The 25,259-nt window shown below is 38.7% G+C and overlaps 1 protein-coding gene across 12 annotated transcripts in view; it reads right to left on the bottom strand.

Annotated features, from left to right (window-relative positions):
- Positions 1-25,259, bottom strand: part of OXR1 (oxidation resistance 1) — a 531,828-nt gene that overhangs the window by 174,299 nt on the left and 332,270 nt on the right. The window contains exon 1 of one of the 12 annotated variants that reach the window (XM_071207995.1): positions 24,770-24,981. The exons of 10 other annotated variants lie outside the window; for them this stretch is intronic. In XM_071207995.1, coding sequence (XP_071064096.1) covers positions 24,770-24,782 — 13 coding nt within the window. In that variant the 5' untranslated portion in view covers positions 24,783-24,981. Of the gene's footprint in view, positions 1-24,769; positions 24,982-25,259 lie in introns of those variants that run through there. One more of the 12 variants, XM_071207991.1, reaches the window with a different exon arrangement.

The raw sequence follows: 25,259 nt of genomic DNA, 5'->3' as shown, positions 1-25,259 counted from the left end.
AGAAAGAACTCTACCATTTATTATGCCAAACATCCTGCTGGAAAACTTACATATTTTTCCCATTTGACCCTCACTAAAGCTCTGAAAAATGAACCAAGAAGGTTTTGCTCAAGGCTGTCTAACCAGTAAATCTGACAGAATTGGAATTTCCACTAAGCACCATCCTCCACCTCCATTATGCCACACAAAGGAATGCAGCCATTACTCTCAAAGACAGTTTCTTCCCATTAGCTGACAAGCTTCTTCCAGAGATATAAAAACTTCTTCTTTTGCTAATAACTGGAACCATGCCCAGAATTCGCCTAGGGTGATGATGTTTCTTTACCCCTAGTGCTCTGATGCCAAAGCTACCACTGGAAAACTTAGCCCTCACACCAGATCTATAAATGTGGTAGTGGATCCATACAAAGTCTGGGGGCATAACTGAGAAAGATCTTTCTGAGAGTATGGGCTGTTTTCACCTACTTTGTACACACAATGAGTGGGACCATGCCTCGATTATCATTCTTGGCACATAATGGGAACTCAAATAGTTAGAGTTTGCTTAGGTTGCTTGGGGTGGGAGAATTCTATTCAGGGGATGCTAAGGAAAAAAACTATAATTTCAAAGCTCCAGTGAGTCCTTTTGTAAAATTGAAGGGGCAAATTTTGATTGGATAGCGCTTTACTTAGCAGAATATCCTAATGAATTATTGAAATACAAATATAAAGTCAGAGCCTAGATGGGTGGAGGTGGAAAGCTAAACAACTCTGCAACCTGTTCAGTTTTGGGGAATTGTGGTAAGTTCCTAGGAATGTATGTCTGACACTGAACTTGAAGTTGTTACCTACTCTTTGCAGTAATCACGTTGACCTCATCTTCTACCCTCCAACTTTCAGTAGAATACGTTAGAATCATTAACATTGTTTTAGTTGTGCTTTGTGGGTCATGAGGGAAAATGGAGTTTCCAGCTTGAAGTAAAGTGGGCCAGTGAGTGAGGCTCTATACCCACTAGGCAGAAGAACAATGATTAGAGACTAGAATGGCAGAGAGGCAGGATGCAGCACAGTCTGATTCAGTGACAGCTATTCTTGAAATCAGTGGAAGTTTGCTAGTTTAAACTGGGAAGAAAAATTGTTTTAAGAGATAGCAGTTAAGGATTATGAGTAGTGGCTGAGAGCAAGATTCAGGAGACAGACAATACTGAAGTCAAATCTACCCTATTTATCAAGGGTTGATCTTGGGCAACCTATCCTTCTGAGTATCATTTGTAAAATTAGGTAACTTAAAAAATTTGTTAGGTCTTTTAAAAAAAGTATGTATATAAAGCAAATAGCTGACTGTTCAGCACATAGTAAAAACTCACATGGCAAATATCATCATTTATAAAGAGAAAACTGTGGGTCTTTTAATGTGGTTTGCAAATGTCATTTAATAACTGGCATATGTGCTTGATGCTGAGTTGTGAGAGGTTCTCTTCTCCTTTTAAAGTCAGACTAATCCTGTCACTGATAGGGAGACTTCCTTATGACTTTTTTCCAATACATTTTTAAAAAGCATATGAAAATATATTTTAAAAGAGTTGAGTTTTTACAAAAGTATAATTGTTGGTTTGAGACCAAGTGTTACTGCATACAAGTAGTACACTGTATCAATCCACTTTTGGAAAAGTTATTTCATTTATTCCCTGTATTAGTAAGTCAAAGGGGTGCTGATGCAGAATATCAGAAGTCTGTTGGCTTCAAAAAGGATATTTATTTGGGGTAGGACCTTACAGACACCAGGCCATAAGGTGTAAGTTACTTCCCTCACCAAAGTCTATTTTCATGTGTTGGAGCAAGACGGCTGCCGACGTCTGTGAGGGTTCAGGCTTCCTGGGTTCCTCTCTTCCTGGGTCTTGCTTTTCTCCAGGCTCAAGTTCCTCTCTTCCCAGGACTTGCTTTTTTCTGGGCTCAGAGTTCTTCTCTTCCTGGGGCTTGCTTCTCTTTGCTCTGTGTGCTTTCTTCCCAGGGCTCCAGCTTAAGACTTCAGCATCAAGCTCCAACATCAGAACTCCAACATTAAAAACCCTCCAACTCTGTCCTTTGCCATATCTTTTATCTGTGAGTCCCCACCTACCAAGGGGCGGAGACTCAATGCCCTACTGGCACAATGTAATCTAATATGCCCAGAGGAAAAGACCAATTTATAAACATAATCCAATATTTCTTTTCAGAACTCATCAATAATATCAAACTGCTACATTCCCTGAAATTGTGTTGCTTCTGTTTTTGATTTTTATGTCATTTCAAAGAAATACTCTCTAAGACACTTTAAAATACTTTTCATTAAATTTTGAAAGCTCTGTTCGAATCTTTCTTTTTATTGCAAATCACATGTTCATGGTAAAATGTTTGAAAAATGCCAAAAAGTAATAAAAAAATAATAATAATTACCCAACATAAGCCCATCATCCAGAGGGAACCATTACTAAATAGCACACACTCCCATGTACCGAATATATTTTTAACTACTGATTCTTGAAATAGCTTGTAAAGGTTTTACCTGATAGTTTATTCTCAGAAGGATGGTAGTATTAACTACCAAATACCATTTTAAGAATAAAGAAAAACAGGAAGAAAGGTTAAATATTGGCAAACTATAAAAAGAAAATTACATTGAATTAAAGTTGGCCTTTTGTCAGCTCTATGTGTTTGGTGGGAAGCTGACTGAGGATGAGGACAATATTAAGGTTTCCTGATTCCAGATAAAATTTTGGGGAAAATGTCAGAGTAAATGCCCACATGAGATTTTTTTTTTTTTTTTTTTTATAATTTTTTTATTTTTTATTGACTTTGTAATAATATTACATTAAAAATATATATGTGAGGTCCCATTCAACCCCACCCCCCCACCCCCCCCTCTCCCCCCCCCCAACAACACTCGTTCCCATCATCATGACACATCCATTGGATTTGGTAAGTACATCTTTGGGCACCTCTGCACCTCATATACATTGGTTCACATCATGGCCCATACTCTCCTCTATTCCATCAAGTAGGCCCTGTGAGGATTTACAATGTCCGGTGATTACCTCTGAAGCACCATCCAGGGCAGCTCCATGTCCCGAAGACGCCTCCACCTCTCATCTCTTCCTGCCTTTCCCCATACCCTTTGTCCATTATGTCCACTTTTCCCAATCCAATGCCACCTCTTCTATGTGGACACTGGATTGGTTGTGTCCATTGCACCTTTCCACATGAGATTTGATGACATAGTTCTATTTCCCTGTGCTTACTAATGACAGAACCTGACAACAGGCATATGGAGTTGGAATACAGGAGAGACGTCAGGCCAGGCAGAAAAGACAAAACAATATCTCACCTTCAAGACACCTGGGCTGTGATAAATTAATAGAGAAATGAGATTTATTTTTCACCTTCAAATGACAAAGCTGTTTTCTAGATAATAAAACCCAGTGGTGAAGTTTCCTCAAATACTGTTGGAGGGAATGCACATTTCTACAAGACAATTTAACGCATATGAATAAAAAATATTAAGAATGTTCATAACCTTTGAGTTCAGTAACTATAATTCGGATGACTTACTCTAAAAAAATAATGAAAATCATAGTGTAAGATTTAGGTATTCTTATATTTACTACGACTTCCTTCATAAAGGCAAAAAAATTAAAAACAGCTTAAATATTCCAAATAGGGGAAATAGGGTATAACATGCAATCATTAAAATGCAAGATTTTACTGTTGAGGAGAAAGTAAAATGAAGCAGTATCAAACTAATTTTATTAGAAAACCTCTTAAACTGCATACTATTTCTAAAATGAAACACCATCTTCTGCCATCCTGCAGGCCGAAATATTCCACCCCTGATCTCTCAATGGTCAATGAGCAGGACCACTGTCCATGGATACATTTGCTCATGCCAAAATCCTGAGAATCATTCTCGATTATTTCCTTTCTTTCACCCTCCAAATCCAATTTATCAGCAAGGCAGTTTTACCCCCAAAATTTATTTAAAATCTGTCTACTTTCCATCTCCACTTAAGCATCCCTCTCCAAGCAACTATCATCTTTTGCCTGGACCATGGCAAAGACTTTCCACATGGTCTCCATTCTTGTCCCACTATAATTAGTTCAATCATAAAGTAGATCACGGCATCCCTCTTACATGAATTTGCTATTACTGTGGAACACACTACCAAGAACGTAGAGGCTACAGACAATGCAAATGTATTATCTCACAGTTTCCATGGACTGGGGTTCTGGTATGGCTTGGCTGGGTTCTCTGCTCCGGGTCTCACCAGGCTTAAATCAAGGCATTGGCCAATGTGGCAATCTCATCTGAGCCTCTCCCAAGCTCACTGGTTGCTGGGTAAAGGACCGAGGCCCTCAGAAACTAGAGGCCACCTGCCATTCCTGGCCATGAGGTACCTCTACATCGCAATTTGCTTCTTCAAGCCAAAAGGAGATCATATTTGCTGTTCCGGACTTCTAGATCTTCTGTTAAAGGCCCCCTCCAGGATGATCTCCCTTTTGATTAACTTAAAATCATCTGATTAAAGGCCTTAATTACATCTCCCAAATCCCTATACCTTTACCACGTAACATAACTAGTGATATCCCATCAATTCATATTCCTGCCCATGCTCAAGGGGAGAGTATCATCAGGGCCTGTATATCAGGGGTGATAATCTTGGGAGTCATATTAGAATTCTGTCTACCAGACCCCCTGTGCCACACCATACTTGGCTCTGGTTGGTGATATCCTGTATAATTTATTTTCTTCTAAATATTTTTTGTATTATCTGAATTTTCTATACTGACTGTAGGTTAGTATTCTTTCTCTACAAACAATTCTCTAAGATCATATGATTTTTCTGCTTAAAATCCTTCAGTAGCTTCTCGCTATGTTCTCAGAAAACTCTAAAGGCCTCTTGGCCTAGATGTCCCTGCATGATCTCGCTCCTTTCTGCCTCTCTAGCTTCCATTTCCTTCAGAGCACTTATTAAAACTTTTAATTATCTTGCTCTTGTTTTCTTGCTTATTATCTGTTACCATGACTAGAATGCGAGCTCAAGGAAAAGAGAGTCCTTCTTATCCTTTTCTCCACTGTATCCCACTAGCTAGCACAGTGCCTGTCATGAAGAAATTACTCAGCAAACATGTGATAGGACGAGTAAACCCAAATGGGCATTTCTGAGGCAGTTAGCCTGTATAGCATGAGTCACATAATAACCTTGGAATAATAGAGTCAAATATGAGGACTCTCTTTGCAGTTTGGGAACTGTATTATCCATGAGGCAGAGTTAAAACCCTCAATAATGACATTTTCAGAGTCACAAAACAAAGAAAGTCCTATTGGATACTTGCTGGTCTGAAGAAGCTACTGTTAAAGTTCAGTAATCCATTACAATTTTTATATTAAAGCCTAATAAAGACTACCTCTTCCACTACCACCACTAATATGATTCACAAAGGACTTGGTGGCATCAAGAGGTGACAAATTCCCCAGCAGTGGAAATGTTTAAACAGAGGCTGAATAGCAACTTGTCAGGAATGTTGGAGACAGGACCTGAACCTTGCCTGAGAGGCTGGGAGAAACTGTTTTTTAGGTTGGGCTAATTTGCAAGTGTAGCAATTTGGCGACCCATAGGCTAAATGTGGCCTGTAGATTTTTTTCCCTTGTTTTTAAAGGCACAACATTTAAATTTTTTTTTAAGATTTATTTATTTTTTATTTCTCTCCACTTCCCTGCCCACCCTACTCACCGCCCCCCCCAACCCCTCCCAGTTGTCTGCTCTCTGTGTCCATTCGCTGTGTGTTTTCTGTGTCTGCTTACATTCTTGTCAGCGGCACAGGGAATCTGTGTCACTTTTTGTTGCGTCATCTTGCTGTGTCAGCTCTCCGTATGTGCAGTGCCATTCTTGGGCAGGCTGCACTTTTTTCGTGTGGGGTAGCTCTCCTTGAGGAGTGCATTCCTCGCATGTGGGGCTCCCCTACGCGGGGGACACCCCTGCATGGCACAGCACTCCTTGTGCGCATCAGCACTGTGCTTGGGCCAGCTCATCACATCAGTCAGGAGGCCCTGGGTTTGAACCCTGGACCTCCCATGTGGTAGGGGGACCCTCTATCCATTGAGCCAAATCCATTTCTGAACCCTGGACCTCCCATGTGGTAGGGGGACCCTCTATCCATTGAGCCAAATCCATTTCCCTTAAGTTTAACTTGATCTGAATATCTTTAGACAGGACATATGCTCTTAAATTCCCGTGGTTTCCATCACTTCTGCTGTTTGCAAATGGTAAATTCACTAATCTGTATTAGAAGCTTGTTCCCTGGAGACATCTGAGTTTGCTCCCCTTGGACTCTCTAAATTTTCCTCCAATACCAGAAAATAAGGAATAAATTAATATGTTAAGAGAGTTGTTGGCATGGAGGGCTATGAACATTACATTAAGAATAATATCACTGTATGATTTGCAAATCCTTTTTCTGCCCTTCATCTTTGACATTCTAGCCTATGAAATCTAACTCTGATTACCAAAGCTCAAGTAAGCCAATATCAAAATATTAACTTAACCTTTTCTAAGAAGAAACTTGAAAACAATCCAATACATATGTGGATCAAAAGAAAATGAAAAGAAACTTTTTTTTTTTTTGGTAATTGGTTGAAGAATAAATATGATCCAGTTCAGATATGAGAGGGGAAGTATATAAAGAAAGACTAATCATGTAACTATTGATTTCTGGCTCAATATTGTTTTGGTTTCAGACCAATTATATTCCAATTATATTTGATTTTATCAGTGCAACACTTTAAACTACTGTGCTTAGTGACTGTGTCTTGCCACTGCTTGTAACAATTTGAGATGATGTATTAGTATTTGAATAAAGAGTAAAATTGGGAAGTGGAATTGGCTCAATGGATAGAGTGTTCACCTACCACATTCCCATGTGGGTTCAAACCCAGGGCCTCCTGACCCGTGTGGTGAGCTGGCCCACACGAGTGCTGATGCATGCAAGGAGTACCCTACCATGCAGGGGTGTCCCCCGCATAGGGGAGCCCCACACGTAAGGAGTGCGCCCCATAAGGAGGGCCGCCCAGTGTGAAAAAAGAAAAAAGTGCAGCCTGCCTAGGAATGGTGCCACACACATGGAGAGCTGAAGCAGCAAGATAACAACAAAAAGAGACAGATTCCTGGTGCCACTGACAAGAATCCAAGTGGACACAGAAGAACATACAGCGAATGGACACAGAAAGCAGACAACTGGGGGGTGGGGCAAGGAAGGGAGAGAAATAAAAAATAAAAAAATAAAAAAATCTTTAAAAAAAAGAGTAATACTGACATTTTTTCCTCAGCAATAAAAAGCAACTAGGAGGAAAGAAAAGTGCTTACTGTGCATGAGAAGGAAATGACACTATCCTTTAATCTGCCTTTCAGGTAGTCTCCTTAAATGAAATTAGGTCCCACTATATGAAGACTTTAAACTTATCTCCCGGTTCCCTTCTTTCTCATTTGTTCATAATTTTCTCCAAAACAAAGGACAATAGTTGCAACAATTCCCAAGTTTTTTATGTGACACCTAGAAGAAAAAATGATGTATTTTTAGTAGAATACTGTAAATTTCATCCCAAATTTCTCTAATTAATAAACTTTACCATTTAATCAATCAGTACCTGGGCCAATAGTCATAGAATAAATAGTCCCTGACCTTATAATTTGGATATTTACTTTGTCAGCAATGAAGTTGTGGTTTTGTTTAAAGATTTGTTTGTTATTCATTCTTTTGACTGCATTTGACTGCATAGTTAAAATTGTACATAAGAAAACTGAGGCCCAGAGCATTTACTCAACTATCAATTACACAGGAAACATAGGAGCCAGAAATCTTTGCCCTGGATCTCTGTCTCTCTCCCTTTCTCCAAATACATGCTTCAATTACAAATGTAGGATATTTATTTTAACAATTTATGCAATATCAAAGAATGAAATGAAATGTTAATAGTCCCTTCCTTATCTGACCTCAGAACACCAAACCACTAAATTGCACTGCCTTCTTAATATTACCTTAAAACAGTAATTATTCTGAATTCAAATAACTGAAGTTTTTTCCCTTTCTAAGTAATTCTATTAGTGGAATAAAACAAGTCAGCAAAAACATGTTGATTTTATCCATATAAACAAAATTCCAATAGCCCAGGGAATTGCTATTCAATGTAATAAAAATGTGTTATTTATATAATTAAATAAATATTGAGATATAGTCATAAGAATCCTCCCAATATATTGGGAATACACTTAAGTAGTGAGAAATAATGACTGGAAAAAGCAATATTTCAAAAGAATTCTCATCAAAATAATGATAATACAAACACATGCAAGTGTGAATGCTTCTGTTGTTTTAGTTTCTACACAAAATCTTATTCTTGACAACTGTAAATAGTACTGCTTTACACACAAGGGAACTGAGGTTCATTGATTGATGTTACCCAACTGGAGTTGGAAATGGTCCCTTTCCATTATAATTCTCTGAATTGGCATTTGTTGATCTGAAAATTCAACTGAGCAAAATTACCTGCAGATTTTTGTTAACTGAGAGTTTTCCTAAGTTTCTATAGAAGGATTTAAATTATTTGTGCCAAATTAGGAATATTCATCACTCTTTAAGAACTCATAATGAAGCAAAAGACCACGCATGAGTAATGGATGAAGGAACTCTCTCTTGGACAGGCTCAGGTACCATGCAAAGTCCCTGGCATTAAACAGAGGGCAAGTTTGGTAAGAGCACAGATTGTATGTAAACAAGAGCTACTAAGAGGCAATGTGATACAATGGAAGGAACACCTAAGTTGATGTCCTGGTTCTGCTACTTCTGTGTAATACTGGTTTAAAAGGTCACTTGACTTTCCTAAGACTCTTATGATTCATCTGTAAAAAAGGCCTCTGGGACTGAGAATCAAATGAGACAATGTGGGTCATAAGGCTTAGTCTGTGTGAAGGTTCCCTTGTTTAACCGTGGCTCTAAGAAAATCTATGTGTTAACAAACTTATAATTAAAATTCTCTAGTCTACTTTCTCCCCACTGGAGCCAGCAATCTGCCAGCATGATTACACCTGGAAGAGGTGATCAAGGATAAGCAATTCTCAAAGTTTTACTTCTACTGTGAGTGAAAATGAAAATAACTGGGTGATACTGGTACATCCAGAGCCAAATGTATTTAAGGCCAGCAAACTGAAGGTGGAGCTAATGATCTTTAATATCTTCTTTAGAGCAATGATGTTTACTACTAATTGTTCTGATCTAGAAAGTCTCAGCCATCCAGAAGAACAAGCCAGCTGTGGACATTTTCCACAAGATCAATCTATGCTTTCCAAAGGGGAGGGGAAGCAGCAGGTAATTCTGAAGGTAGTAATCAAACTCGAGTGAGCATTCAGGATTTGCTCCGACAAAGTGATAGATGGACAGTACCGGCAGAACTGGGAAATTCCTATACATTAGTAAATAATTATCAAAACTGGAAGAGTTCTAGAGAGCCCCACAGAAAGAAAGGAGAGAACTACCTTCTCTTTTGTAGCTTTAGGGCTGTGACAAGAACAGGAAGCACCCGGAAGAGGAAACCAAAGTTAGCAGAAGCAGAGAGCCAGAAAGAGATACCGTATAAGGCATCACACTCACAGAAGGAGGAATACATAAAATGACTGAGCTATCAGCTTGGAAAATCAATACAAAATTTGAAAAGAGGTGGGGAAGAATGAACTAGTCATATTATGGATTTCACTGTACCCAGGGTACAATAATCCACCAGATCAAGTTAATAGGGTTTGGGTGAGGGGTGGGGATCATCATGTGGGACTCTAAAAGGGAAGGGTTGAGCAAATTACAATGGACCAGAAGTCAGCAATGGAATAGTGCGGAGGCCCAGGACTTGGATGATTTTGCATAGGCAATTCTAGTATTGCAACTTCCCAATTAGTCCAAACAACTAATTAATCAAGTTGTTTACTTATTCATCAGTTGGAAGACCCACATGGCTCATAAACCGTGCTATGCCCTTGGATCCAGTGATGGATAAGACAGTCTCTGTCTTATCGGCTTCTGTAACAAGCCGTTACAGAAGGAGCAGTTAGAACCATGATAGGGATAGGCATAGGGTGCTACGGAAACACACAGGGGCCACCCACTTCAGCACTGGTGGAATCAGGGACAGATTTTCAGAGGATATGATGTCCAAACAGAGACCAGATAAATCAGCAGAGGCTGGTCAGAGGAGGTGACAGACGGAATACCATCTGTAAAGGTCCGGAGGCAAGAGACTGCTTAGCAAATGGGGAAAAGAAAGTAGCTTGATATGGCTGCAGTGAAGGGGAATTTGGAAAGGCATGATCTGGAAAGGAAAGGAGAGGCGAGATCGTGGAGGACCTTGTGAACTCATCTTGAAGGCATTAGAGAACCAATGAAGGGAGAGTAACTTAACCAAACTTCCAAGCTTAATTTCTTCATCTAAAAAAATGGAAACAGTTCTACCTCTCTCTAGGTTATAATGAGCATCAAATGACTAGAAGAACTTTGTAAGCTATAAAGCATTACAGAAATATGTGGTAATGTTATCCCCTTCTCTGATTGGACAACACAAAGTACCAAAAGTAGATTTTTAAAGAATTTTACTAGGCAAAATTGTTCACATTAAATTTGTCTTCTCCCTTTTGCTTTAAGATATGTAAATTAGGAAGAAGAAATATTTGAAATACATTTTCAGAAATCTAATGCCTTATTCAACACTTTCTTTAAGAAGAGTTCCTGATAACTAGTCCCCTCTGACCTGGATTTCTAACAGATTATAGCTAGACATGCCACAGACAGATTTCCAAAAAATACGTGTGCACTGCATTATAAGTTCATCAGGTTATTGAGGATTTGAATAATGCTCGAGGGTTTTATTGACCATTTACTGAATGCACTTCATCCCTATTATACTTCTGGGCTCATTTACAAGTGAAGAGGAAAAGGCCGTTTCCACCATTATTGCATGCTGGTAAAAGTCACCAAAAAAATGAAACATATGCTGGCTTTCTCGCCGATTTTTTCCCCCGTCAGGTAGAGATCTGCCATTCCTACAGGAAAACCATGCTTCTATAGGAACAGAAATGTACTGACAAGACTGGTTGCTAATAAAGCAAAAAGCTAGTTCTGTGCCTGATCCTTCTTCAGAGTCCAGGGACCAGAAGTCTATTGTAATTGAACTTCAGATGGATAGTCCACAGGCCGCATCTGGCTCCCATACAGATTTCTTTAAGTGAATTAATTGCCAACACTTAAAGATCAAGAGATTTTGCATAAAAATCTAGATTTACACTTTCCACTGAAAAAAAATATGGCACTGTGGACAGTCATTGCAGGGCAACAGCTTACAGGAACTACTTGCTTTAGATCTGGCAGGTGCTTTCCAATTCCAGCATCTCCATATGGCCCTTTCCCTCATATGTAGTACTTGTCCGGATGGGCATGGAGGCTTGTGTAAAGACTGAGTACCCTTGAATGGATGAGACCAGTTCTGATTCATTTGTGCTCACTCTGCTGTTTGTGCTTTTCAGTCAGTTCTGACTCTCTAGCAGCACTGTGAATTAGTCAGTTTTTACCAGTGTCCTATGGTCAAATTTCCATGCTTCATCCTAGCTGACATCCTCTTATTTTTTTAAGTGTCAACGATTTTTGTTCTCTTTAACCAACCTTGCTCTTAGAAAAGATATTGAACTCATTCACACTGAAGACAGTGGCAGATGAGAACCTCAAGAGGTCTCCAAACAAGGGCTCTAACACTCAACTAAATAATAAAGTTCTTAAAATGAAGTAGCATCAGTGAAGTAGCTGTTGGGGATGGGAGGGTGGAAGTTTCTGAGCTTCCACGGCACTGGGCTAGGGAGGTGATGTCATTACACCATTCCTGTTTGTAACAAAGAGAACCATCCCTGACTGGAACCACTTTTACAAACTGCCAGATGAAATAGCTGGCTATACTTTGTATTGATTTAAAAGGTCACAAGATCGTTTTACATTAAAAAAAAAAAAAAAAAAAAAAGGTACTGACATCCAAATTGAGGGATTCATTTTACTGGGAACAAAGAAGAGATCAACTCTCAAAACAGAGCCACATATATTATAAACTGCCAGTTAGAGAAAAAGCTAAAGTTGTAGCAATCTAATAGACACTTATGTTTTACTCTTCCCAGACATTCTGTGACTCCTTCCAAAAGTATGTCATCAGCAATCTTACCAAAGAATCCTCAAAGTTTTTAATCTGTGGTCTAAAAGAATATTATACAATGTTCCTTAACATTTCACCATGATGGGCTGTTTCAGCATGATGTATGGTAAAACAAATCCATCACACCTCTTTTGTGGCTATAAACCACAGTCTACCAAGCACATGAGATATGGAAGCTGTTCACCGGGGATTAGTATGCCCTGCCCCCCACTCCCTAATCTATCCTGACCCCATGCCTTTCTCCATACAGCCTTGGTAAACGACCAAAGTGTATTCTAAACCTTGAGTTTTTGGTTTTATTTTCAACAACTGAACTTAGTTAAATAACCAAATTAAATCAGGTTGACTGAACACCTTCTATGTGTATATGCTTCATGGGATGAAGTGAGTAAAATAAATTCTGGGCCCACTGTTCAATATGGTACTTTTATGCAAGTAAAAAAGGACACTCTTCTTGTCAGTGCTCAGTTTGGCCAGGAGAGCTCAGTTTGTATTTCAGCCTCAAATCAGAGCCTTGGCTAGTGTTCTTGGGAAAGAGTCAACATGTACAGTTACACATGGTAGCCCTGCCATTCCTAGGCCCTGATCTCAAGATTAGAGTCTAAAAGAGTCAGTGGGGCAGATTAATGAATATGCTAGGACAGAGGTTAACATAGGAAAACTACATTTGAAATGATACAGAGTTCAAAGAATGCAATTATACTGTTGAAGGAAAAGCTTTCCAAAAGAAGTCTTAGAAGAGAGGGAGCAAAGGAAAGGAAGAGAGGACTCAAGGACTCAGTTAGAGGAAAAACCTGAGAAAAGAACAGGGGAAATGTGAGGACACATTTAAGAAACATCACATGGTTCAGTATTGCTGGGTTTATGTAATATTTATATAAATGGTGAAAATGGGTGATGAAGCTTTAACAATTAATTGGGTACCTGATGTGGAAGGCATTTACTGCCAAGTTGAAGATTTTGTTTTTAATTCAGTATCCATTGTCAAAAGCTAATAATTATTGAGTACTACTTAACAATTATTGAGTGCTTACTCTGTGCCAAGTAGTTTAGTAAATGCTTGGCATGCATTATCTCATTTAACTCATGACAATCTATGAGCTGAGTACTGGTTTATCTTCATTTTATAAATGAGGACACTGAAGCTTAGAAAAGTTCATGTTCTCGTGCCTGTAGCTAATAAATGGCAGAACAAAAGTCAAGCGCATTTGTGACTTCAATCTCCTCAAACATAACTATTTTTCTCATTTGACAAGTCAGATTTATGCTTTCTAAAGATCAATTTGGCAATAGTGAGTAAAATTGATGAAAATGGGAAACTGGGGGTGAGAGACTATTGCAGTTTTTAAGAGCCAACAAGAACCTGAATTGCAATGGAGATAGAAAGGAGAAACAAATTGGACACTTCAGAGAAAGAATTTTTCAGACACAGTAACAGATTATCTCTTTAGGAGGTAATTGTTGCTAACAAAAGTTTTAGGGTAGCAGATGTGGCTCAAGAGGTTGAGTGCCTGCTTCCCATATGGGAGGTCCAGAGTTTGGTCCCTGGTGCTTTCTAAAAAGGAAAACAAGCAAGCCAACAAAAATGAAAAACGAATTCAGGGGAGCAGATGTGGCCAGTGGTTGAATGCCAGCTTCCCACATATGAGGTCCCAGGTTCAATCCCTGGCCCAAGTACCTCAAAAAAAAAAAAACAAAACCAAAAAACCAAAAACAAAACAAAAACAAGTTTTAAAGGGGAAGGTGTTGTTATGGGTTAAATCATGTCCCCCCACAAGACACAGTGAATTCCTAACCCCTAATACCTGGGAATGTGACCTCTTTTGGAAACAGGGTCTTTGCAGATGTAATCAAGTTAGGACAAACTCATACTGGATTGGGAGGATCATAAATATCTAATATGAATGGAATCCTTAAAAGAAGAGAGAAATCCGGATAGAGTCAGAGTCACACGGGGAGAATTCGGCCATGTGCCAAAGACTGAGGCAGAGATTGGAGTTACACTGCCACAAGTTGAGGAATGACAAGGATTGCTGGTAACCACTGGAAGCTGGGAAGATCCTCTTCTAGAGCTGTCAGAGATAGCATGGCCACAATGACAACTTGATTTCAAACTTTTAGCCTCTAGAACTGTGAGAGAATTAATTTATTGCTATAAACTGCCTAGTTTGTCACAGCAGCCCTTAAAAACTAACAGGTGCTCAGCAGGAGAGTGCTACAGGTGAAGGGTGAAAAAGGTGTGGGTTTCCAGGGAGAGTGAAGCTTGATAGATGGGAGGGATGTTCAGGTGAAGATATTTGGGAAGCCTGATGGCTGGAGTGCTAGCAGCCATGTCAAAGGTGGAAGGCATGTGCTAAGGATGGCAGAACATCCTGATGACGTTGTAGAACCTGGGCTGCCTACCTGTGGACATTATAGATGATAGAATAAAGCTTTAAATTTGTCTAAATATTGTAGCTTGATCTCTGATACTACCAGCTCAACATACATACATGTTGATAACATACACATTGTCACTGAAATAATGGAAAATTTGGTTCTGATTACCTTGTTTTCATTGATGTTTACTACTTAGAGAAATAAGGTTGATTCTTTTTTTTTTTTTAAGATTTATTCATTTATTTATTTATTTCTCTCCCCTTCTCCCCCACCCCGGTTCTCTGTACTCTGTGTCTATTTGCCACGTCGTCTTTGTCTGCTTCTGTTGTTGTCAGCTGCACAGGAATCTGTGTTTCTTTTTTTGTTTCGTCATCTTGTTGTGTCAGTTCTCCGTGTGTGCGGCACCATTCCTGGGCAGGCTGCACTTTCTTTGGCGCTGGGCGGCTATCCTTACGGGGCACACTCCTTGAGCCTGGGGCTCCCCTATGCGGGGACACTCCTGTGTGGCAGGGCACTCCTTGCACACATCAGCACTGCGCATGGGCCAGCTCCACACAGGTCTAGGAGGCCCGGGGTTTGAACCGCGGACCTCCCATGTGGTATACGGATGCCCTAACCACTGGGCCAAGTCTGCCATTGAGACTGATTCTTTATCATTCCACTATAGATCTGCTACTACATTTATGGAACAAAGGGGCTTTTTATCATACAGGGCTATGCCCCCAAAAGTTAAGGAGATTTAGAAGAATTTCCTCAAAGTAGGGGCTACGAAAAAGGGAAATCTGGGAAGCGGATTTGGCTCAACTGACAGAGTGTCTGCCTACCATATGGGAGGTCCAGGGTTCAAACCCAGGGCCTCCTGACCTGTGTGGTGAGCTGGCCCACATGCAGTGCTGATGCATGCAAGGAGTGCTGTGCCACGCAGGGGTGTCCCCTGCATAGGGGAGCCCCATGCACAAGGAGTGCACCCCACAAGGAGAGCTGCTCTGTGCAAAAAAACACAGCCTGCCCAGGAGTAGCGCCGCACACTGGAGAGCTGACGGAGCAAGATGATGCAGTGAAGAGACACAGATTCCCAGAGCCGCTGACAAGAACACAAACAGACACAGAAGAACACACAGTGAGTGGACATAGACAGCTGAAAATAGGGGGTGGGAGGGAAGGGGAGAGAAATAAATAAAAAATAAAAATCTAAAAAAAAGAAAAAGGGAAATCGGAGGTATTAAAATCTAAAATTTCAGTTTCTTATTGCTGGGAAGAAAATGTAGAACTAAAACAAGGTTTTGTATTTAGAAACGTGAGTATTGGTCTTATTTGTCTAAAAAGAGGGATTTAAAATACTCTATTGCTAACTACATGGTGTGGGACTTTGTAAGGGTTAAATTCAACACATAACTATTTAGTTGGCTACAAGCTCAATTCCACAGTTAAATGGGCCACATTAGGTAGAAAAGCAAAGGCAATCTCAGGCTGCATTTGGTGCCACAACATGTGACTAAGGGATGCTGTCCCACTGTCAGATGATATTTAGCGTAGGGTGCCCAGTGCTGAGAGTCCCCTCTCACAGAGGGACAAAAGGCAAACAGGCTGAGGCTCTGGTGAGAGGAATGGCTGGAGGACCCACAACCATTAGGCCTCCAGAAGATGGGGCATAGGTGAGACTTAAGTTATCACCTTTCAACTAGTTACCCTTTGCCAACTTTTGTCCTACAATCTATTTACCTTCAACACACAGAGTGAGTTCCTAATACTATGAATCAGATAATGTCACTTCTCTGATTCATATCTTTCAATGGCTTCCTCTTGTAATTTAGAATAAAATCTAAGCTCCTCAGTATGGTCTGGCTTCTGATACATTCTCTGCTTGCTCTTTTAAATAGCCACGTGGGCCTTTTTTTCCCACACTCTGATATTCAAAACTCATTTTCACTCCTGGGCTTTTGTGCTTGCTCATCCTTCTGCTTGGCATGCTTTCCCCTAAAATCTTTGAAAGCTTGGCTCCTTATCATCATTTTGACCTCATTTCAACATCTTCTCAGTGATGCCTACTCTAATAACTTCTCAAGCCAATTGGTTTTATTTCAAATCTTGGTTCCAAAGCTTATGATCATTCTGGCTTTCTCTCAGTATCTTCATCTGTTAAGTGAACTATCCACTTGAGATATGCTGTAAGGATCAAATGAAACAAATCATGGAATGTGCTTTTAATAATGCCTAGAACACAGCCTATAAAGGGTATCAGCATTACTATTTAATGCATCATCATTATCCAAATTATTTTTTTATTGGCTACTTCCTCCCACAACAATGCTACTCCTATCAGTGTAGTAAACTTGTTTGTCACTCCTCCATCTTCAGTGCTTCTATCAATATCAAGCCCATAGCAGGCGCCCAATAAACAATTTATTGACCTTTAGTTTACGAGGCAATATAGTAAAGTAGGAAAAAGTGACTTTTTGGTAACCTAATGCTAAATCTGCCACCATCAGTTTGGTCACTTTCAGGCCCCAGTTTCCTCTTCAGTATGATTCTATAATCTGGATTAGATAGTCCTGTTTATTTTTCAAAAAATATTTAATTAGAAAAGTTGTGGGATTACAGAACCAATTATGCTTAAAATACAGGATTCCCATTTTATAAGGGTACACATGAAGAAACAAAATAGCCAACCAGCAGGGGGTAGCAGTGTGTCGAAAATGCTATAAAACTTGTGACTAGTAATAAAAGAAATTGTAGCATTGAGGTGTAGAAAGCGGCCACAGTAGTTGCTGAGGACAGGAAGAGGGAAGAAGAGATGTGATGTGGGGGCATTTTTGGGACTTTGAGTTGTCCTAAATGATATTGCAGGGTCAGATGCTGGACTTTATATATCCTGTCATAACCCACTGAATATACTGGGGGAGAGTGTGAACTATAGGGTAAAATATTATCTATGTGGTGCAGCGGTGCTCCCAAATGTGTTCACCAAGAGCAGTGAGTGTGCCACAGTGACAGGGAAGGTTGTTGGTGTGGGAGGAGTGGGGTGGGGGGTGGGGGGTATACAGGAACCTCATATTTTTTAATGCAACAATTTTTTGTGATGTATATATCCTCAAAAAAATACAATTTACAAAAATGATGAGGTGGGGGGTGGAGAGTGGGGTATATGAGATCCACTTATGTTTTTTATGTTTTTAAATGTTTTTAATGTAACTTTCTCTGTGATCTATTAACATTAATTTAAAAAGTATAAAAAAAAGAACATGCATCTGCATTTTAGGCCAAAGTGTCCTATCATTTCCCTTACCCGAATAACCTTGTATTTAAATAATCCATCAAGCCTTTACATACTGTGGAATTAAAAAGGAACTGATATCTTCAGAAAAATGAAATCTGAACTATCCTTTCTGTCTGTAAAAATGGAGTTTTCAATTCAAGGAACACAGAAAACTCACTCTTGCCTCCTGATTTTATTTCCAGGCAGGAAACAGCTGACTGTGTTATTGGGCCCCACAAGAATCGGATTTCACAATTGTGGTGGTGATGGCAGTATTCCAAGTTCCTCTACTTATTAGTTATATGGACTTGGGAATGCTGGGAACAAGTAGTAAAAGGTAATGTATTATAATAATACTGCTTAATTTTTAGAATGACTCTAGGAATTAGCTATTAAAACACCAAACACTGAGAGATTAAATAACACTCTAAGGTCATGCAGCTAAGAAATATAAGCCCTAACCTTGAAGCCAGGCAGTCTAGATCTAGTTCAGATGCACGCTCTTAACCATCACACCCAACTATACGAAACTGCTTGGTTTAAAAGTAAGTGAGGGAGGGGAGTGGGTGTAGCTCAGTGGTTGAGCACCTCCTTCCCATGTACAGGGTCCAGGTTCAACCCCTGAAATTCCTTTAAAAAACAAAAAGTAAGTGAGGGATTATTTCAAAATTTTTTTTTTCAAATGTATCAGTCAGCCAAAGGGGTGCTGATGCAAAGTACCAGAAATCTGTTTTTATAAAAAGTATTTATTTTGGGTAAGAGCTTGCAGTTACAGGGCCCTAAAAGAGTCCAACTCAAAGTATCATAAGAGGTACTTTCTCACCAAAGTCTGTTGCCACATGTTGGAGCAAGATGCCAGTGATGTCTGCCTGGTCTCTCCTTCCTTCTTCCTCTTAAGGCACCATGGGCCCAGCTTCTTCTAATGTCAGCTGTAGCTGCTCTGTTCTCTACAGCTGCAAATGATCAGGCAGAGCTCATCTTTCTCTGGGGACCCCACCATCAAGTTCTCTCCTCTTCCATGCCTATGGAGTAATCTCTATCTCTTATGTATCCTCTCTGTGTATCTTTTGTATGTATACTTGACTGAATTTTTATATGGCTTACAAAAGGGGTGGGGACTGAAACTGAGTCACCCTAGTGACATGGTCAAATCAAAGCCCTAATCTTAACATAATTTAATCAAAGGCATCTCAGCTGAATCTAATACAATCAAAGGGTTATTTGCCCAGAGGAATAGACCAGTTTACAAACATAATCAACATCTTTTTTTGGAATTCATAAATAATCTCAAACTGCCACAATAAACAAGTGAAAACCAAGAAACAATGAACATTTCTTTCCTTGTTTGAAAAATCAGATCATTAAAGTAAGGTGTTTGGTATTTGGTTAAACCATTATCTGGCAATTCTACTGAAAGTAATGGAAGATAGCAGGGGAGTTCTCCTGAGATAGATTATGAATATTTGTTCCTTCATCCTGCTTTTTATCTAGGGTATGGCATGACAGCACCCTTTTATTTCCTTCTTCGTAGCTCAAAAATATTAATATTCATCAGTTCAAATATTAACATTTTCATCTGGACTCATGCCAATCACAATGGGAGAACATGTGAAATGGGAATATGGAGAGGTTTCAGGAGGATGGGGAAGAAAATCCAAGTTGTTCAGTTTATCCAGGCACAGCAGTGGCCGCACATGTGCATATATGTTGAACAAAAACTTGTTAATGATTGAAAATTGACCTATTTTAACTGATAGGAGAAATTAAACAAATTAGTCTGAGAACATTTAATGTTGAGATTATTAAGGTTTTTGTTTTTTTTTTTTGTATTTTCAAACATTACTATATAGTTATAAGCAAACTATTCCACTTTCTTAAAAGACAATTTCACACTGTTCCCTCTCTCCTGAAACCCCCAACAATTCTTCCATTGTTATTCTCCACTGAGAATATTGCTCCCTGACTTACTGAAAAACAAAGCATCCAGAGAACTTCCACAGTACCACAACCACTCTCCTGCCAGCATCTGCTCCCATCTTAATTGTTCGCATAGATAAACAATTCCAGCTTCCATTTTTGAGCTATTTCTTCCCATCCTCTCTTACCTATTCAAAGACATTCCTTCTGAAACTCTCCATTCTCTTCTTTATCATCAAATATTTCTCTCCCTACTGGATTACTTTTGTTCATATAAAAATGTTATTTTTCCCATTTTAAAAAAGCCCTCTCTTGGCCCAACATACTCCATGGATAAGCATCTTCTACATCAGTTACTTTTATATAAAGACTCCTTGAAATTTCCCTGTATTCATTTCCAGTTTCTTTCTTCCCATGCTCTCTCTTAAATCTATTCCAACTGGGGTTTCAAGGCCATTGCTCCACTGAAATTACTCGTTAAAGCACAAATTACCTCCACCTTTTCAAATCCAATGGTCCAGCCTCAGTTTCTATTCAATATGTTGACCTCTATCTCCTCTTAAATATACTTTCTTCACTGGCTTCCAGTATACCACAATCTCCTGTGTTTTTCCTATTCTGCTGGTTACTGCTTCACAGTCTCTTTTGAAATATCTACTTATTCCCAACACTGGAGTACCTAGGCCCTGGTTTTTGGCCATTTATCTATACTACTCCTTGGGTGATTTCATCAATATGTTATCATCTATGTGTTGTGAACCTCCAAATTAATATTTCCAGTCTATATTTAGTCCAAACTCCAGATTTGTATAGTCAACTTACCTATTCTATATCTCCATTTGAATGTCTACTTGACTTCTCAAATGCAATATATTCAGAAACTCCTGATTCTCAGCAAACCATCTCTACTCTCTTCTCTCCAACTTTACTTGATGGCAAATCCATCCATTTCCTTAGACCAAAAATCTTGGAGAAATATTTTACTCCTCAAGTCTCTTTAATTTTGTAAACCTTCTCTCTGCTATCTCAAACCCCTCTCCCTATCCATAAGGAAAATCTGTTGGCTCTACCTTTAAAGTATATCCAAAATGTGACCACTTTTACTACCTCCATAACTACCATGTTCATCTGAACTACCATCATCTTTCACCTGGATCATGCAGTAACTTCCCAATTAGTATCTCTGCTTCCATCCTTGCTGGTCTATTCTCCATATCCAGTCAGAAAGAATCTTTCAAAATGTTAGATTTTGTCACTTCTTTGCTCTGAATCACTGACCACTCCTCATTTCACTCTGAGGAAGAGCTTTAGTCCTACAGCCCAGAGTAAAAGCTTATAAGATGCTATATGATATGGTCCTCATTACCTCTACAAACTCATCTCCCATTTATTCTCCCCTTGTCCACTCCACTTTAGTCATGCTCATCTGTATGCTCCTGAAACGTACCAAGGAAGGTTCTACTTGAGGGCTTTCTTGTGTTCTTCTTGAAGTTCCATTTCCCCAGGTTTCTGCATTGTAAATTCCCTCTATCTTTCAAGTCTTTGCTCATCTTTATCATCTTCTCAATGAGGTTGATATTCACCACCATTTAAAAACCCAACACTCTCCCCCACCTGATTCTCTTCACCTGGCTCAACAGCATTTATTGTCTAATTAACTATATGGTTTACTTTTTTGTTGTTGTCTTCCTTTGTCCATATGCAAGCTCCATGAGGAAATTAATTGAATTATTGTAGTATGTAGAGTGGTAGATAATTGAGATAGATACAGTACAAAAAGTTTTTTCTTTAAAAAAAGGACTGCATCCAATCAGGCAGACCTGATTACTTGTAATCTGGGTAATGGGTACATAACCTTTTAAATCAGTTCAGAAAAAAGTTATCTGAAGCTATAGTAAAAATTACTTAAGGGCAGATGGATGCATCAGTTTGTAAGAAAAGGTGTGAACTTGAAAAGCCCCATTAAAAGCAGGGACTTGGCTTGTTAACCTAGTAGTTTGGATAAAATTTTCCTATAAATAGCACCAAGAAGTCCTGTTCTAGAATTTCCAATCACAACCCAAATCTATGACCATGGCTGCTATAGTAGATTGGAGACGATAAATAATCTCCTTGGTTGAATGAGTACCTTTTCAATCCCAGGAAAGTATAAAAGTAAAGTGCAAGATGATAAAGAAATTAATATTGTTTAAGCTGAGTTTACAGAGTTAAAGTGAATTTTTAACCAACATGATGATTTGATTTATCCTGTTATAAATGTAATTTTAAATTTTATCAAAGTTATACATGAACTGAAACAGCAAATAGCTCTCCCAGGCTTCTTAAAAACAATTCCTCTAACACCTTTCACTTTCCCACTCCCCAGATCCACCCATTTTCAACTTTTTCATTCTGGCCTGCCCCAGTCTGTTGATGTTATTTCCTCTGTTTTTTGTTCTTTTAGGTCTTAAAAAGAAAATCTTTCCACTGTTATTTTGGTTAAGTTTTGAAAAGGAGTGAACCTTAATGGTTGTAGATAGCCTGCCATCTTTAAATGGAAGTCCTGCCTCCAGTCCTGATTTTAAGGTGTTTAAACTCCTCTTCCATATGTATTAGGAAGGGGGGTAAAGAGAGCATCCTCCTCATATCAAGCCAATTAAAGACCTTCGAGGGGACCAATTAAGGAACTTCCTTCAGCTGCAGACCTGAGAGAGAGAGGAGGTTGCATAGTAGCTGAGTTGCACTCCTTCCAGTGGCAGAGCAAAATAGTCTATTTTGTGAACCAGACACCATGGTAGGTAACTCCCTGAGGTTGTCTGAAAAAGAGCCCAATGTAACAGGGATACCTAGGGAGTGAAGGAACTCTAGCAGAATGAGGGGTTTGGGGGCAGAGTAGTAAGAGTAAGCCAGAGCAAAGGCATTCTTCATTTCAAATGAATTGTAATTAGACATACTCTGGCACAATTATGTAGGACTCCATAAAAGTACACTCACTATACATGGTGGCTTGGAAGTACATACCCCAGAAAAACATATTCTTAAATGTAATCCATTCCTGTCAGTATGATCTTTGTAAAGAGAACATTTGGTGATGTTATTTCTGTTAAGGTGTGGCCCATTTGAATCAGGACTTTTTTTTTGGAGATACCAGGGATGGAACTTGGGACCTTGTACATGGGAAGCAGGCACTCAACCACTTGAGCTATATCCGCTCCCCCAGGATGGGTTTTCATCCCATTACTGAAGTCCTTATAAGGAAGGCCACAGAGACAGAGAAAGCTATGGGAAGGAGTCAGAAATCAAGGGAACCAGAGAAGCCAGGAGACATCACTATGTGCAGTGCCATGTGACAGAAAAGCCAAGGACCAAGTATGGCTGGTGGCCCCAGAACACCACAGTCTTCTGGGAGAAAGCATCACCATGATGATGCCTTGATTTTGGATTTTGAGCATCAAAATCTTGAGCCAATAAATTCCCATTATTTAAGCCAACCAAATGCATAGTATTTGCTCAAGCAGCCAGGAAATTAAAACAGTATTTATCTGAAACAAATATTGTGTCAAAATAAGTCAAAAAAGCTTCTTGAATCTAATATTAGTATTTGCCAGGACTTGGTGCTCCTGTGCTATTTCATTGGTAAGAGACTCTGCTAGACTAAAAAGAAATAACATACAGTGAGAACTATGGTTGGACATTACTTATCTCCAATTACTGCTGAAAGAGTACCTAGAAAGGTCAAAGATGTGGATTCTTATCTCTTTGCCAATTTTCTCAAAGAACCTTCCTCTCTATTTCTTGACTTCTTCAACTGTAATTAGGTCTACTGACTTCTTCAAAGGCTCCCTATATTATAATTAGTGATTCCTTCATAAAATAAGCCTGCTGGTCAAGTGATAACCTTTAGGAGTTATTTTCTAAAAACAAGAAATACAACACTGCTGATGCTTTTTTCCTCCACTCTAAGGAAACTGGTATTTTTCTCTGACTTTATTATTATTAAGCTTTACTCAAACAATAAGGAATTTGGCTTTTTAAATTTAGCAAAAAAAAGCTAAGTTAAAGTGCTAAAGTACCGCTTATTTTTATTTAATGCTCTTCACTGTCAAACATCACTGTGAAGGAAAAACAGTAAGCTCTTGATAGCAGGAACATTTCTGTTTTGTTTACCATGTTAGATGATGGCAACATAGAATAAATAAGGGGAGAAAATTCATGGCTTGCTATTTTTAGCTGCCACACAGAAGAAGTGCCCTGTTTTTAGCTTATTATTAACTTTTATTTCTATACTTCCGCATAATCTTGCTTTACCTAATAGGTCTTTGTTATTTTTATTTCTCTCTTAGTGGGCTATTCTGTGTTTTGACCAATATTTGCTTTTTGATACATATTTGTTTATTTTTTTTAAAAAAAACCTTTCAAGTTTTTTTAATCCATTATTTTTTAAATTAATGATTTGATAGCATTAGAAAATCCATTAGCCCCTGGCTGGAAAAAATAAAATCTTCTGACTTTCTTTTCCACACAACAATTCTTTGGGGAATCTAAATATTGTAAATGAATGTGACATTTAATGTATTATAATTTCATTTTTTTCATCTGTTCTCATGTTTAGAGTGAAAAAAGATGTTTGCTTCTAGAAATTTATACTAATGAAATGGGAAATGGAAATAAAACAAATCAAACAATGTCGATAGAAATAAAACAAATGCTTTAAAGACGTTTTTAAAAAAAGCAATTCATACTACAGAATCAAAATTACAGATAGTTAACATAAAAAATGTTCTTTTGAAAAAGTGAAAAGTTGGCCATTTCTGGTAGTTACTACATAAAAAGGCAATAATAGAAATATAAATATCTATACTAATTTGTGTAAGATTTCACTATTTGGTTAAATAAATGTTATGCTCAGTAGCAGGGCTATGATTTCTACAACTAATGACTGACATTTCAAGCAATTGAGAAATAGATAAATAGGTATGATTTTAGAAACTTACTTCTCAGTTTCATGGTTATTGGGCCTATTTTCTTGGAATCCAGCCTTCTGCAGTGGGTTTGCCAGTTTTCTTTCGAACATTCTTCATTGGGTTTATTTCCATCCCAAATTCTAAGTCTCTAAGGATGGAGTGTCTTTGAATAGCACCATTCTTTCCCATCTTTAGCAGGCTGTTCAAGTGAGAAGTCTATACCTTCCCTCTTGTCTCCCTCTGACTAATTTAAAAGGCAGTGGTAGCCAAAAGAATGAAGAAACAAATATGTGTTTCAGGTTTGAAAGGGCAAGTTATTCATTTACTCAAGGAATGTTCAGGGAAATATTTAGCATCTGAAATTTTGCATATTTAGAGGATAGAGAACATTTAAATATGTTGGTCCCTCACTGTTCCTCACAAAGTAATAGCTTCAGTAATATACTATTTTCTAAAATAAAAAGAAATATATTGCTTCATCAGAAAGAAATACAAATATATACAATATTTGAAAGGATAC

Source organism: Dasypus novemcinctus, chromosome 14, assembly GCF_030445035.2.
Source record: "Dasypus novemcinctus isolate mDasNov1 chromosome 14, mDasNov1.1.hap2, whole genome shotgun sequence".
NCBI classification, from domain to species: Eukaryota; Metazoa; Chordata; class Mammalia; order Cingulata; family Dasypodidae; genus Dasypus; species Dasypus novemcinctus.
Note: the sequence above shows the minus strand (reverse complement) of the source record. Positions and strands in the feature narration are given on the sequence as shown.